At 42.2% G+C, this 15,853-nt stretch overlaps 1 protein-coding gene across 1 annotated transcript in view; it reads right to left on the bottom strand.

The window, feature by feature from the left end:
• cacna2d2a (calcium channel, voltage-dependent, alpha 2/delta subunit 2a) overlaps positions 1-4,243 on the bottom strand; it is a 149,488-nt gene extending 145,245 nt beyond the window's left edge. The window contains 2 exon segments of the mRNA XM_034586584.1: positions 3,689-3,711; positions 3,714-4,243. Coding sequence (XP_034442475.1) covers positions 3,689-3,711; positions 3,714-3,812 — 122 coding nt within the window. The 5' untranslated portion in view covers positions 3,813-4,243.
• Positions 4,244-15,853: the final 11,610 nt, after the last annotated feature.

Below are 15,853 nucleotides of genomic sequence, written 5' to 3'. Positions count from 1 at the left end.
CACACACACACACACACACACACACACACACACACACACACACACACACACACACACACACACAGCTTTGACAGAATGACATGCAAGAAGAGGGCCCTATGTTGTGTCTCATCTTGTAAGTATATGTGAAGATGCACATTGCAAACACTTTGGCCAGAATAGGAATATCAACCAATCTTAGGAATATTATTGATAATGATCATTTGGGTATCACTATCAGTGTGTGATCTAAACTAGTTGTAGATAAGAGAGATAAGAGATATTATAATTACAGTTTTTATCTAATTGTAAAGCAGGTAAATGTATTCTCTATTCTGTATTCAGCTCTAAGCTCTAAGGACCAAGGCTGGACAATAAATTTATATTATTGGATATTTTCTCTCTCTATAATCTCTCAAATATATAATCCTTTGGAGATATTGTGTGTCACAGATAAAATGAAGGAACTACTTGACATAGTTACAAAACTATGTCAATGTGAGCAAACATTAGTGCAAATTTCTGACGAGAGATTATCAAATATTTGATTAAATATCAAGTCAAATTATCGAGATAATGAAACTTGATTTTGTTCCCAGTCAGTTATGATTGAGAAATTAAATGATTTTGGATGAAATGAGTTTGCATGACCCGTGTGTCAGCTACAGTCGGCCTCCATATTTATTCTGCTGCGATGGAACAAAACTGTCATTTCAAGTACAACAGTGAAATATCCAAATTATGAACTATCAAGTTAAATCAATAACAGATAACATACCTCAGTATATAGTCTCATATCGTGATAAAAAAAACAGATATTATCCTTTTCACTCCTCCTTCTGGGTGTTGTCATTTTTCAATCGGTTGCATAACATCAAACACGTCAATAATACACAAAACGACAGATGACCAACAGTCGACCATGCAACCATTAAACTGACGTGCATCAGGGAAGGTCAAGTGATGCTGATCGTGACTATTTACTTGCTCTTGTAAAATGACTTGAGATTTGTGATGGACTAATTGTAAATCAAAAACATACACAGACCCCTCCATTCAGCTACAGAGAGGGGGGGGGGATGCTGCTTTGGGGAATGTTCATGTTCAATAAATGCGTTGAGCCCTTATGTGTGGTGAAAGCTCTTATCTCCCTTAAAAACACAGACGGGACATTGTCATTGGACGGCGCATGTAGGTCGACTCTCTGTAGTTTGACGTTGGATTAAAACCCTGCCATTCGTCTCTTGGTATTGTTTTTCTCATGTATAATGATTTCAGTCAGACAAACATGATGGAGAAGTAGATTAAACGTGTCTGGGTGGACGACCTTTGTATCAGCCACGCACGTCAATATGTGAACTCTGCTGCCATGGACCACGACCCAAGTGCAATACCGAGATATCTTTAATGGCAGAAGGTGGAATGATTTCACATGTGTGGAAATAAGAATTTACCCCCGACAATGTAGCTGCTCTGAGTTTTGATTGCAGCTTTCGAGAGGAGATTGCACATCCGTACATTTACATCTAAGCTACTGGAGCACGTTTTCACCATATAGTTAATATGGAAATAATTTCCTCCAAACACACACACACACACACACACACACACACACAATACACGAAAACAACACAAATACACTAACTACATTTAAATCTGACCAGGCTGCCAGGCGGCAAGGTCCAGAGAAAGAACGCTCTCTTGGCACTGCTGTCAAAATGGACTACAGGACATTCTGCCCTTCCTCGGCTACTGGCAATTAGACCATCAGCGCGCGCACACATTCTCAGACCTGTGTGTGTGTGTGTGTCAGGCCTACACACCCACATGGACACAGCCATAGCAACTCCCCATACACTTCAATTAGCCAACAGTCAAATTTTAGCAAATAGCACAAAGATGTGGGTGACACAAGACCCAGTTTTTCAAACCCAGGGGAGGACCGGATTTAAAACGACAACAAAACCAGACCTGGACGTCACTTATTTTTATCTGCTCTAACAAGAACACTGGCCAACACTGATTGTAATAACATATAATGAGATTAGCCTTGTTTTAATACAATGCTACCTCTAATCCAGCAGTTACAATAATTTCAGTAGTTTGTAATATTTGGAGGGAAAAGCAGAGCATGAGGATGTTGCTATAAGATTAAACGTGCAGCCTAGCATTTGACCATTGAATGAAAGTAGTAGTATATATGAATACAAATACAGCAAATATAAATGAAACATTCATGCTAGTTTGTTTAAAAAGGGAGAAATGATCAGCATTCTTTTTCATTACGGTGCTCAATCAAATCTATGACGGAGCTAAAAGTCAATGAGGAGTAATATGAGGGAAAACAGATTTTTCTTTGAATGTCACCTTGGCCAACAAAGCCCTGAAGATTTCATGGAGATTATCCAGTGGCTGCATCAGGGAGGAATTGAGATTTCTGTCGCTTGTGATGAGCTTGACTGACCAATCGTCACAACAGGACACACTCCATCAGATCATCACCACACGAGCATCATTAAGAGGACCTGAAGCCACATATCAGACTAGACAGTTGCACTATCGTGTCATGAGGGTTTTGTGTCTTCATTAAAATATGAAACTGAATTTAAATGAAGCAATATCCATAAAAAACAAGAAACTATTTCTGGTTCTATTCATCATCGCCTTTTATTGGATCTTTCTATGACGCACAGTGTGAAAATTGTTGCAGCAGACCTTGTGTTTCTGGCTCTGGTCATTCAAGGTTAAACTCTTAGTCTGTGTCACATAGGAGAAGAGAATCGTGCTTTACTCTAAATTATTACAGCAGAAACAAAATTCCCCAACAGGTGCAACAATGAAAAAGTCCAACAATAGTTTTGCTCGTCTGAAAAAAAACAGCTGGAAGCTCAGTCACTTTTCTGTGCCTGCAGGCGCACGGGTAAAGCAACAGTGAGATTTTACATTTCTACCAATTAAACTTCTAGTATTTGCTTAAATAAATAAACAAAATTTAAAAGGGACTCCTAACTGGAAGCCTTGCTGCTGCAAATCTTAAAAAGTAGTTTAGTAGTTCGGGTGAGAAATAAAATGAGATGGAAAACGGGGAGCTTTAAAGACCTGGCGGCTCCTGCGCCATTACTTAATTGGTTATTCTCTGAGTCAACATTATCCGGCTAAAAAACACCAGTGTATCCTGCTGTGGGATGGACCTGATTATTTCCACGGTGCGTGTGCCCTATACGCTGGAGGACTCTTCAGACTAGCCTCGTTATGGCTCAGCCCATCCATCGTGCGTAAATTCTCCCCACAGTGACACCAAACAACACATGGACCATGATTATTATTATTACTAATAATACAAGTGTAATTATTAAATTTTTCAATCCTGTGGATGTCAAATCGTTTGCTTTTGGGGTCATTCGCCTGTGGCACCTGTGCAGGATCCCTGGCAGCCTGGTTCCTTGTCTGGCTCTGACAAATAGAATAAGGCTTTGGGTATTAAAGACCCGCTGCCCACAACAACAACAACAACAACATGGTCCCTGCGAGAGACACAATCATATGAGGCGGCATCAGAAGAGACAAGCCGCGTCTGTGGTGGAACATGAGGGGACAGTGGCTCCAAGGTAAACGCCACGGCCGCATGTGCAGGCTGGTCCGGGGGCCACCTGTCCTAGTTCATCCCCCCCCCCCACAAAAACCCCAACACAGTGCGGGGGGTACTTACGTGTAGTGCTGCGGGAAGAGGGTGGGGTCCCGGCTGTCGGCGTGGACACACATATGAGAAGTACAGTTTGGACCGCGAGCAGGCAGAAGAAGCCGCACGACTGCGCGCAGATCGCCATTTCCATTAAATATGCAAGAAAACTGGGATAAATAAAGAGCAGCGCCGGAAGGACAGTCTCTCGCGGCGCCGGAGCTAAGAATAACCGAGCTCCGGAGAAAGTGTGCGTGCGTGCGCGGGGAGGGAGGTGATGGTTGGCGGAGGCTCTTGGACACTTCAGCCGGCAGTGGAATCTCAATCAGAGACACACACACGCACAGAGAGAGAGAGAGAGAGAGAGAGAGAGAGAGAGAGAGAGGAGGGTTGGCAGCTGGAGATCAGGAGGAGCTGCTGCTGCTGCTGCTGCTGCCTCTGCCGCTGCTGCTGTGGATGATGATGATGATGGTGGTGATGATGATGTGTCTCGCTGCCTATTTGCGTACTAGCTGTCCTCCCTCCCTCTCCGCCGCCGCCGCGCACATTTGCTCCTTTTTTCCTCTCGCACTCTCTCCAACGTAACGGCCGTGCACGCGTGAAGTTCCCGAAGACAATAAGAGGGTGTTCACACGTCTACTTTTCACAATAAAACCACTTTCTTCTCAAGGCCTGGACACTTTGAACAGAAGAGGTGTGCAGAAATAAAACATTTGTCTCAACATCATCAGTCAAATGCATTCACGAAAGGACGGTGTTACACCATGGCAGCAGCCCTGAGTGACCATAGCTAGCACACTTATTTGTACACACATCTAACACCATGGAAACCTGAAGAATAGCAGCTGTCAGGAAATATATTCGGTATCATGGCATGGCACTCAATCAAGCATAACATAAGTATTTTTGTACAATTCTTTACGTTTATTCAGGTTTGCCGTTGTTGTCCTCGTCCTTGACTGTATATTTATTTCAACATAAGTACACTGAGAAAACAAGGTCAAATTATTTGAATTCCTTTCCTTTGATTTTAAATGTAATTCTACTTCTTGCCTTTGATGTTTAGTATTGTATGTATTTGTCCTGTTTGTGAAGCACCCTGTGAAAGCTGTTGTGAAAGGTGCTGTGTAAATACATTTATTATGATTTTTTTGTATGTGTACACACACTTGTCCACTACAGCCAATTCTGTACTGTGGATAACATTATTTTGAAGGTCCACTTCCCTAACTTCCCGTGTGCAATCAGCGCATCTGTAGCGCTTGACTCAGCTGTTGACACGAGTGGTCCTAGCCCATTCCTGTGCGACAGGCGGGGGCGCGCATCAGGCCACCTCCTCTTCCTCCTCATGTCCACTCTCCTCCACGCGCCGCATCCTCCCCAAACTCGGAGTTAACACGCAGAAATCCAGGCTTTATTTTGGTAATTAGAGGCATGACTCTGGAGGGGCGGATAGTATTAACTGGAGTGTAAACATTCAGCAATCACCTTGGGGGCTACTCTCCAACTACATTTGTTCTACTTATTTGCGCATCTGGTCCAGTGGATGAACATTTATTTAAATGAATGCAGGGAGAATTAATAAGTTCATTTTTGGAGATACCTTGTTATTTTTTCATTCTGTCACCTGCTATTTAGACGAGGGGACTTATTTGAGATGTAACTTTACAAAAGGGGCACAGCCGTGTCGGATCAAGGGTTTTTCTAACAAGGGGCCATACAGGGGCCACAGATTACACAGAGGGGCCAATTATATGTCCAACATCCATACATGATTCCTGATTGTTACCGTGCTTGTTTACTGTTAGCTCGTCACTTCGAGCAAAGACACATATCATTGACTATATTTAGAAAATTGTTGCAGCACATTGTGTACTTAAAAAATGCTGAGAAGATTCTTTAAATTCTTAACAAATTGTCACATTTATTGTTGTCCGGACTAGTTTTGTTTGTTTGTTATATTTTGTTAAAGACTACTGAAAGAACAGATGCTCTTCAGGGGGCCAATTAGATTTAAGCTGGGGCTACTGCCCCCCCTGGCCCCACCCCAGGATCCACCCCTGGGTCATGGTATGTCTCCTTGTCTTCCGTAACTGAAATCCTCTCAATAGTGATTAGTTTTATAATAAGGTATAGGCTGTATTGTATTTTAGAGGATGAAGTTTTCCTCTGGACATTGTCAGATACTGTTCATTTTTAACGGTAAATGAGGAGGAAAGATGCACTGAATCCTCAGAGTAAATGTGTGTGTGTGTGTGTGTGTATGTTTGTGTTTCTGTGTGTGTGTGTGTGTGTGTGTGTGTGTGTGTGTGTGTGTGTGTGTGTGTGTGTGTGTGTGTGTGTGTGTGGCTTTTTGCACACGTGTGTGTCATTGTGTGTGCACCTGTTTCTGTCTTGTTACCTTTTCTTGCACTGCTTGTTTTCTTGTTTGTTCTCTGATCTTCCTTATTGGAGGACACAGTGGGTGGTGCACACGTTCACCTAAACAAAACACATTTTCAGCTTTGTTCAATAGAGTATAACGATTAATACATTTTTACATAATTGGTTCCCAGTGTGTCTCAGTCCTCAATATTACAGACAGGTACGACAGTTCTTTGCAAACGGAGACTAGGATAAAACGTGTCTGAAGCTTTATGACGACGAGTCCCTGGATCAGGCCACTTTTGGCGTCTCCTGGATGACTCCTACATCCCTCAGACCGTTTGCTACAAGCATAGACAGCCGGTCTTGTGGCCATGCTGTCCTTGGCTTAGTCAAGTCAGCAGGGGCCACGCAGGTGCTCTGCTACAGAAAGCCACACAGCAGTCGCCAGGGTTGCTGCACAGCATTTCTGTCTCATTGCTGACAGTGAAGACGAGGCTGTTTTGGTATAAAGGACACACTGCAGGGCACAGACCTCAGCAGGGGAGGAAAAACCCTCCCGATGGCAGGGATGCAGCGCGATGCAGCGGTGGTACCTCTCCTCATGTTAATGGACGTCACGGATCATTCATTCAAAACAAATACCTGGGGCTTGTTCCTCAGGAAATGGCAAACAAAAAAAATCTGATTATTCTGCAGAGATACAATTTTTTTGAGACATATTGAGCAAACGATCTGAGGTAGAGAATCATGACACAGCATTGTTTTGATTTATTATTATTATTATTGCCTACACGGTGAGAAAGCCTTAATTGATGGCTACTCTCGCACATTTATTTTGAGAACCACACTTCCCATCATGAAGTTAATGATAACAAACAGATACTGGTGGACAGATGTGGGCAGGCTGACTCACACGAAACATTTCTGCTGACTCACAGCCGCCCCTTCCTTTTCTCTCCATTCAAACATACATTAGGCAAACAAGTCTCTATCTACCTGGTGCACGGGGGCCTAGAAAAAGAAAAATGAATGCAAATGTAATTTTAAATGAATGCACTAATAAGTAGTTTTCTCCAACAGAAAGAGTTGTGTTTTGTTATCTGTGTAAATAAAACATCAGTGGGTCAGGATGTCTCTCTGGATGGATACGATGCCTCTGGGTGTTTTGCAGCGGCAGGGACCAAGAGATGAGTGGCAACCAATTTCAGCAATCATTTCTGATGTATGGCCTTGTCATATTACTACCTTAAATGCAAATTAAATTTCATCTGCCTGTATGTTTGTGTGGTGGTGGTTGTGGGGCGGTGGAGTGGCAGATAAAAGAGGTGATTGCCACCCCAGGGCCTCGGATCTCATCGAACATGCTGCACTGCTCATACAGAATCCACTCTTTATTAGAGCGGATCGATCGAGCCCTGCTAAGGGATCTGCTCAGTGAAAACACACAGATCAATGACCTCAAGCTCTGCTGAGCGTCCAAACTGTGACAACAGCGGACAAGAGGCGGGCCTCTGCTGCTCAGGGATCTCTCCCATTGGCCGCGCAGTCTTCTCCTGAAGAGATTGACCTGCCAATCTGTTATTGATCGAGGGAGGAGAGCGGAAGGAGATGGTTCCCGCCGCTCTGTGTCGCGCTCCAGCCTCCTTTTACCAGGGAGTTCTCCCCCAGACAGAGGCTGAGGAGGTTGGAGTAAAATTAATCACTCCTCGTTTCTCCTGTCTGCAGGCCCCGGGAAAGTCACCAGTGAAGGTGCACCCCACACATCCAGACACACACAAACACACACACACACACCGGTTGCTTATCTTCCTTTTCCTCCACCTTATCCATCTCTCCCTCCGTCCCTATAACCTCCTCCTCTGTCTCTCTCTGTGGCCTGTATGCTGATGTTCTGCTGTAAAACCTCGTCCAGTCAGCACGCTGAATGCTAAGATTTTATGTTTCTGATTAGAGAGGGGCCGTGCGTTGCAATGATAGAGCCAGCTGCCCTTGAGAGAGACTCCCGACGCTCTCAGCAACTTCAGTGATCCTTCTCAAGTACTCCCTCTAAAAACAGGAGCATGATATACTGTCACTCATTTACCACGCTTTTCTTTGAGGGCATTTCTTTCTATTTTTTTCTTCACAGCGGCAGAGAAAAGTCGGCGTGCCCTTGTCCTCGACAAGGATATACTGAAGAGATCGGCAGAGTGATTCCAGCAATCGAGGTTATCTCCCCTCTGTGTCCCTTTCAGCTCACTCCCCGCTCACCTCACAGTTTATCATCCCTTTTGAGCTTCATCCACTCAACACAACAGAGAGATCCCATCTAAATAACACAGACCTCCTTGTTTACATACATATTTGTTTACCTCACGTCCTACATTATTTGCTTGGCTCTGTAATGTGGTTATTACCTATATGACCTTAACGCTTTGTGACTGTCAACAGTAAAAAAAAAAATCTCATCCCGACCACAGTGCTCCATTCACCTCCTCTACTGTAAAATACAAACATACCCAGTGATGTCGGGCCGCAAGGCTCTCTGGGACGTTCACGCTCAAATGTCAGAGCGTTTCATCCTGATGCTGATGACTCACTCCCCTCACCCTTAGTCTGCATGAAAGAACAAGAGCGCCAATTAATGACTCAACCTCCTCACGTGCAACAGTAGGAAAACAACCGCTATTTCAAATGTTACAGTAGGGCGCATGAACACAGAGCCGCTCCCTTTACAAAAAACACAGAGGTAGAATTTATGAGAGGAAATATATACATTTAAGGCCACACTTTTATCACCTCCAGGGAATCCCCCCCTCAACCTCACCCCCACGTAGACAAGTGGCTGCATGTGAAAACAGAGCAAGACTCAGCACTCATTGACATGCTCTACTAGAGGCCTAATGGGCCCTGGGTAATGGCCTCTTTGGTCTTCAGGAAATCCTCCTTCATGCATACATCAGAGCTGGGATTGAGAAGGATAGAGAGTGGGAAATGGAGGGGAGGAAAGAGACATCAGTGCCACACAGGGAGAGGAAGTAACGCACTAAAGGAGGAGGCTCTTCTTTAAGACCATTTCTTGTTTACGATTGTCATGACACGGTCAATCCGACATGTTTTAGACGAAAGGTTCACGTCAGCATTGTACACCACTGATATACTATTGTACTTCAAAGGAGCTGGGTATGAAACTAGTTACATATACTTTGGTCAGATATTTGCTAAATTACATGTTGTAGATGACTACATTAAGGACACATGCTTTTACAGATGCTTTTATTTAGAAAACATGAAAGAGCAGTAAGAACTTTAGAAGAGGGTTTGGCGTCTTTGTTGAGTAGAAAAACATGTGTAATATTTTTGTAATAGTATCAAAACCCAGAAGTCTTATTGACATGATTCATCCAGTTTATCCCTGTATGGTTTGACGATTAGTCATTAACCGATTGATTGAATTTTGATTTTGATCATTAGAGTAATTTTAGAGATGTTCCAATACCATTTTCCCTTCCTGATTCAGATACTGGATTTTGTGAATCGGCCCACTCAGATAATATTGAATAAATCTAAGAATACATAACGATAACTTAATTTAAATAGCTAAAAAATGAAGTCTTCCATATGCTACACGTCACTTTTTTACTCATGGGGAACATGATGATGTACTTGTCGATGCCCGACCTGCCATTTTCTCCAGTATCAGAGGCATTTCAGAAAAATCAGTATGGGAACATCTGTAGTAATTCTGATACTGAGTCACATGATACTAAACTGAATATCCTTGTGTTTTCAACTGTTAGTGCTCCACATCCTCGCTCCTCTCACTGTTTCTCTATCTCTTTCCTTTATCGCTCGGTGTTGCTGACGCGCAGCAGATCAGCCAGCTGCTATAACACAAGACCTGTAGTCCACCGGCCCACGACACGCTCCCGCCTCTCCTCACTGTCCATGAGCCATCTGCTAAGTCTGCATATTGCAGACCTGTCAATGTCATCTCATTATGATTCAAACAAAAGTGTCCATTGTGACCCCAACCTGACTGTGTTTGCAAAACTTTTGTCTTGCTCCATATGGTAGGAGCAGCAAAGGCACCTGTCTGTGTGTAGCTAGTATAGCCTGTATGTAAAGATGGACGACATTACAGCTTCTATAAAGTGAAGCCAAAGCTCCTTGATCGCCCCCTAGTGGCTGGCTGCAGTACGGTCTCCTCTATGTTAGCAGATCCGAGATGGGCCAAACTAAAAGTCAAAGGGCACTTAAATAAATGTTTCTCAAAGATTGTTTCTGTCATTTAAATTAGTTCTTATCACACTGATATATGTTCAAGTGTTAGTTTGGTTTTAATAAGTTATTTGATGTTATAAAAATAGGGAGAAATGTACTGATTGACAGCTGAGACTGAAATGGTTGAATGTGTGTATCTGTGGAATCTCAGCACCATGGTTCCATCCCATGTTCCCTACTGTGCAGACTCTGGCTCGAAATGCACAAAAGGGCAGTGTTCTTATCCAGAATATTCTCACTTGTACTTCTGGATAGCATCCATCTATCCATCCATCTATCTATCTATCTATCCACTCATCCATGCATCTATCAAAGTGTCTGAGTGTATGGGCACCCTGACTTGGTGTTTGAACTGACGAGGAAGCCTCACCCTGATTCCAAGTGTTTGACTCTGCATTAAACGATGATACAGCTTCACTATAAATATTGCAATTAATCAGATCTGGGTAGTTTGTTGCAATAATCCACAAGTCATACTTTCAGTCAATCACTCATTGGGACACGACACTATCTACCTTTCATCTCTCTCCAGTGTGGTAAATATAGCAGAACATTGCTCCCCCACCTTCAGAAAAAGCAGTGACCTCTAATTGTCCTCCGCCTTGTGGAGCATGTGAGTCCTGCTCAGCCCCTCACAGTGATTCTCAACTCACCCCCCAGTTCCAGCTGGACTCACCAAGCCTCTTTCTGAAATGATTTTGTAGCTGTTGTTTCCAAACTCCGATGAAATAAAGGGATTTGAAGTGGATTGAATCTGAGCGAAAAATGCTCCTTCAAGCTCTGCTGTGTGTTCTGTCACCAAATCGTTCTCAGATACGTTTGCAGCGAGTGAATAACTCAGCATCGGCGTATCGGGTACATTAAACTGTGTCTGTGTTAAAGAGGCAAAACTAACAGGCGCCTTCAGTGGTTCGATAAGGCGAGCGGGTGGTCCTGTCTGAACGTGGTCTACCCCTCTCCTCTCGTCACTGTGGAGGGAGAAGTGCATAGTCGCTTGCCCGCCCTGCTGTCACATTAAAGCGCATCTTAATTTGCATTAAAACCTCCGATAAGGGCTTAATGAAGGAATTAATAGATAACGCACATTCTGCAGCTTATTCTCCGCAGTCACACTCTGACAGACACATAAACACGCAGCTGTACTCAAACTGGCAGCTTTTACAACCACAGAGAGTGAGTGAGGGTTCATGGGGAAATAGATGGCCTGCAGTGAGAGGCAGGACCAAGACTGAGAGCCTCTAATACATCACTTCACCTTGCATGACAACGTTCTAACCTTCTCTGTGCAGCTGGAGCTTTAGGCTTAAACAGGAGGGTTCACTCTGAGCTGTTCAAAGGCTTTTCTATTTGATTACCTTTTAGATATAGACTATATACTACATCAGTCACACCTCTGTTGGTTAATTGATTTGATAATCTATGTAAGGCCACTTACATGAAACGAATAAACTCTACATCACCGTATTTACTGACTAAGCTGCATACATGTTCTTTTTATATATCCTAAACACATACAAACCAATGAAAAAAATACTTATACAACTTGAATAGCACTCAGTAGAGTACATACCTCTCCAAAGTCCAATGGTATATCTATGAAACTACATTTAAATTCACAAGATCCAGGGTCTGCACCATATTGCATTTTTCATCAAGATCCACAAATTATTCGGAGAAATTAAGGATTTAAAAAAAAGCCAAATCTCAGAATGTTAAACAAACGATCCACGGCGTAATTGAATGGGTTCTTCCCTGATCCATAACACATCCTTCGAACAAGTTTTGTTGAAACCTCTTCACTTGTTTCAGTGTAATCTTGTTTACAAACAAATAAACCAACCAACAAACAAACGCAGACGTAAACATAGGGCTAGGCCGTATTACTACTATCAAACTTTAACCTCAATTAGCTGAATGGTTGGTTTTGGTCACTTTAACCCTGATGACCTGGCTGCGCGTGTCACGTTGTGTTTCGTGTTGTGTGTTGCTGGTGAACTGCACTTAGAGCTAATGATACAATAAATCAAATAATAATGATTATTCAATTATTTGACCCGCAATAAATTAATCAGCAATTATTTGACAAGCAACCACAATCATGTAAGATCATTCTCAAGATTACTCTGGTTCTCAGACTGTGTGGATTTGCTGCTTCTCTGACGATAAACTGATTATTTTTGATTTGGTTTGGTTTTCTGACAACTTAAGCATTAATCAACTGATTAACCACAAATCATTATTTGCAACCCTGCAATAAAAACAACAAAAACGTTTTAACTTTACTTTCTCTGTTCATACTTGTCGGTGCAGTTTGTTTATCATGAGTGTTTTTTAAAATACGTTTCATTTGGTATTTTATCCTTGAGCTAGATCTAGATTTAGATTGTTGACAATGTGAGGAGCAGATCATCTGCAGAACAAGCTAATAGACATATAAGCATGTTGAGCACGTGCAGGACTCTCATTACCTTTTGTCTCCATTAACTCTGCTGTATTATCTGTTATTTCACTACACGTGACTCTTATCAGTTCATGCAGTTATCCCGATCAATACTGATCCTAACATATTGATTAATTCTCTTTTTACCTGGTGTTTCTGAGCTGCATTAGCTTCCTCATTACGTAGAAAACTGCTGCTTCACGGATGACCAATCACATTCCTGGTATTGATTACCTAATGATTCAGGGATAACCAATCAGGCTCCTGGTGGGCGGGACGTTGAACACCACTTCCGTCACACTGGTGTTAAGCTAAATTCTGTTTCCTGTCAGATCCTGTGTAAAATTCAAAGACCAGTCTGAGCTAACTACAAACACACTGTATTCTAGTTGCTCTTCACCAAATCAGGTGTTTACATTATGAAAAGATAATTTTTATGCATTTTAAAGCAGAATATTGTTTTCTGTCACTACTTTTACATATTAAATAACTATGTTTTAACACAGCACTTTGTATTTTGGGTATTCAGACTGGTTGGATATGTTAGGTGCAGACAGTGTCATTATTATTACCTGTACCCGGCTGAACCCTGCCTCTTACCCCTGGGAGTCAAGGGAATATGTTAAACTCTACAGAGTCTCGCTCTTGTTTGTCATTCATCTTTCTTGCCGATTTTCTTTAATTTAATACAAATAAATTTGATAAAAGTATCTTAGCTTTTTGCAGGATGGTGTTAATTTGTTTGTCAATTAAAGCTGCATCTGTATTTCAATTACTACGATAATGGAACCACAAAACCTATAAAGGAAACAAAAAGTGAATAATGCAGCAAAGTTGCACTGTATTTGGACACATAACAGTATTTGTAATAGTGTATTATCACGCCATGTACTATGGGAAGAACCTATAACTTTCAAAATACCGTGAACATTTATGTACGGTTTTCATTTTATCTGTAACTTATATGTTGATTATTTTCTGTTCTGATTAATCTGTTGACATTTTGTAAATTCCCCTGTTAATCATGTAGTCAATCAAATTCCTACTAATATACGAATACACTAATATTGATTATCTATTCTATTACATACCTGAAAATCGTTTAAAAAAAAGAAAATATCTATCACAATTTCACCAATTCGACTAAAGGGACATTTTCACATTGCTTGATTTGATCCATAGCCAGTCCAAGACCTTAAGATATTCAATTTATAAATAAATAAAACACAAAAAGGAACAATCACTCACATTCACAAGCTGTAACCATGTGAATGTTTGTGAGCTTGGCTTGATTAATAATGACAATTAATCAATTCACTTTCTGTCAATCAATGAACTGACCAATATCGACACATCACAGTTCTGTTGGAGCACGATCAGTATTGTAATAACTCTTCTATTAATCACCTGGAAGTGAAGAGTATCAGCCCGGGGGTTGGCTCATGCTCATGTGATTCTTACCATACTGCCTGCTACATGTGTGCACACTGTATTTCTCTTATGCAGGGCTCTCCGTGGTCCAGAGGGCACACGCTCCCCACAGCAAACTGAAAAAAATGAAAGACTACACACAGAAAAACTAACCAACCAGGTGAAATAAGCAGCTGGGCTCCCAGTGAGGATTTTCCTTCTGAGCACCTAATGAAGCCGGCCATGTAAGTCTTGTCCTATTACACATAATGGTTTGTTTATGTGTTGCTTTTACAGCAGGATTACTAAAGTGATGCATACATTATTATTATTATTACTATTACTATTACTATTATTATTATTATTATTACTGAATTAAATCTTCTCCAGCATGTAAAGATAGGCAGAACTATGTATTTTTTATTTAACAATAAAAATTAGGCAATAAACAGGGGGTAGGGGTGTTTTTTTTTTTTTTTAACCTAGCAGCAACATAAACCTGGATACACATTCACCAATGGGAATACGTGTCACTGCCATGGGTACAGACTGATTTAAAGGGTTAAGCTGTAGGTGTCGGGTTAGGGTTAGGCTTTCAGTTGTGATGGTTAAGAACAGAGTCAGGGACACGGCAGAGCCTTATGTCCATGAGCGTCCTCCATGGGATAGTGAAAAAAACCTATGTGTGTTGGTGCATATGTGTGTTTGTGTGTTTATGTGTGTCATCTCCCTCCTCCTGAGCCACAGGTCTGGGCTGTTTTCCCAGAAATGTGTTACACAGACAGGGGGAGGCAGATGCTTTCCTGTCGTCCCAGAGGAGACAGCAACACATGTGGAGTGTGGCTCGGGCTGGTCATATTAAGCACACCATGTGCACCCTGCATGTGACTGTGTGTGCACCAGTGTGTGAGACTGTGTGTGCACTAGTGTGTGCATGCGTGTGTGTGTTTGTGTGTGGTCTAAAAACAAGCACGGAGTGAGACATCTAGTGGCAAAGGCACGGTACTTCAATAATAATGACAAATGTTTCTTGCAACCTGTGACTCTGAACAATGAATAAAAGACACAATAGAAGAGCTTTATTTATTTTGTGATCAGACAATAATATTTGTATTGAAAAAAAGTTTGTGTGTTTGCGTGTGTGTGTGTGTGCGTGTGTGCATGTGTGCGTGTGTGCGTGTGTGTGCGCTTATCTCTTTGTTTGTCAGATTGTGGATATTACTGCAGTATGATACCATCTTTCCTGCTGTCATAACAATAGATCTTGCAGTTGATGGTGATGCATCATCTGTCAAACTACCAGTGCCAGGACATGGACCGCTGGTCTCATGAGGCTGCAGACACCATTCCCCACAGTCTTTATGGCGGGGGGTCTTCTTTCCCCTCCGGTGTTGCCTCTGGACTGCCGGCCTGTCGGGCCATTTCACAGAATGTTTTATTAACCTTGCATAGCTAAGTGCTGATTATATGTGCAGGAGATAGTCAGGATGTGTGAGCGTCATGGCGAAGCTTATCTCAATTAATCTAATGGCTCGGTAATCAAGACATCTGCACATGAGTAAACAGGCCTCAGCCATGCCGGTATGGTTATTGGCGGCACATCATCGGGCTTTTACATTTTGGATCCACATCAAATTCTGGCTCACTGCAAAGCCGGCAGTGACTGAACTCCAGCCACGTGTTCTGAATAACATAGCTTTAAAAAATCGGTAGAT

This window comes from Hippoglossus hippoglossus, chromosome 5, assembly GCF_009819705.1.
Source record: "Hippoglossus hippoglossus isolate fHipHip1 chromosome 5, fHipHip1.pri, whole genome shotgun sequence".
NCBI classification, from domain to species: Eukaryota; Metazoa; Chordata; class Actinopteri; order Pleuronectiformes; family Pleuronectidae; genus Hippoglossus; species Hippoglossus hippoglossus.
Note: the sequence above shows the minus strand (reverse complement) of the source record. Positions and strands in the feature narration are given on the sequence as shown.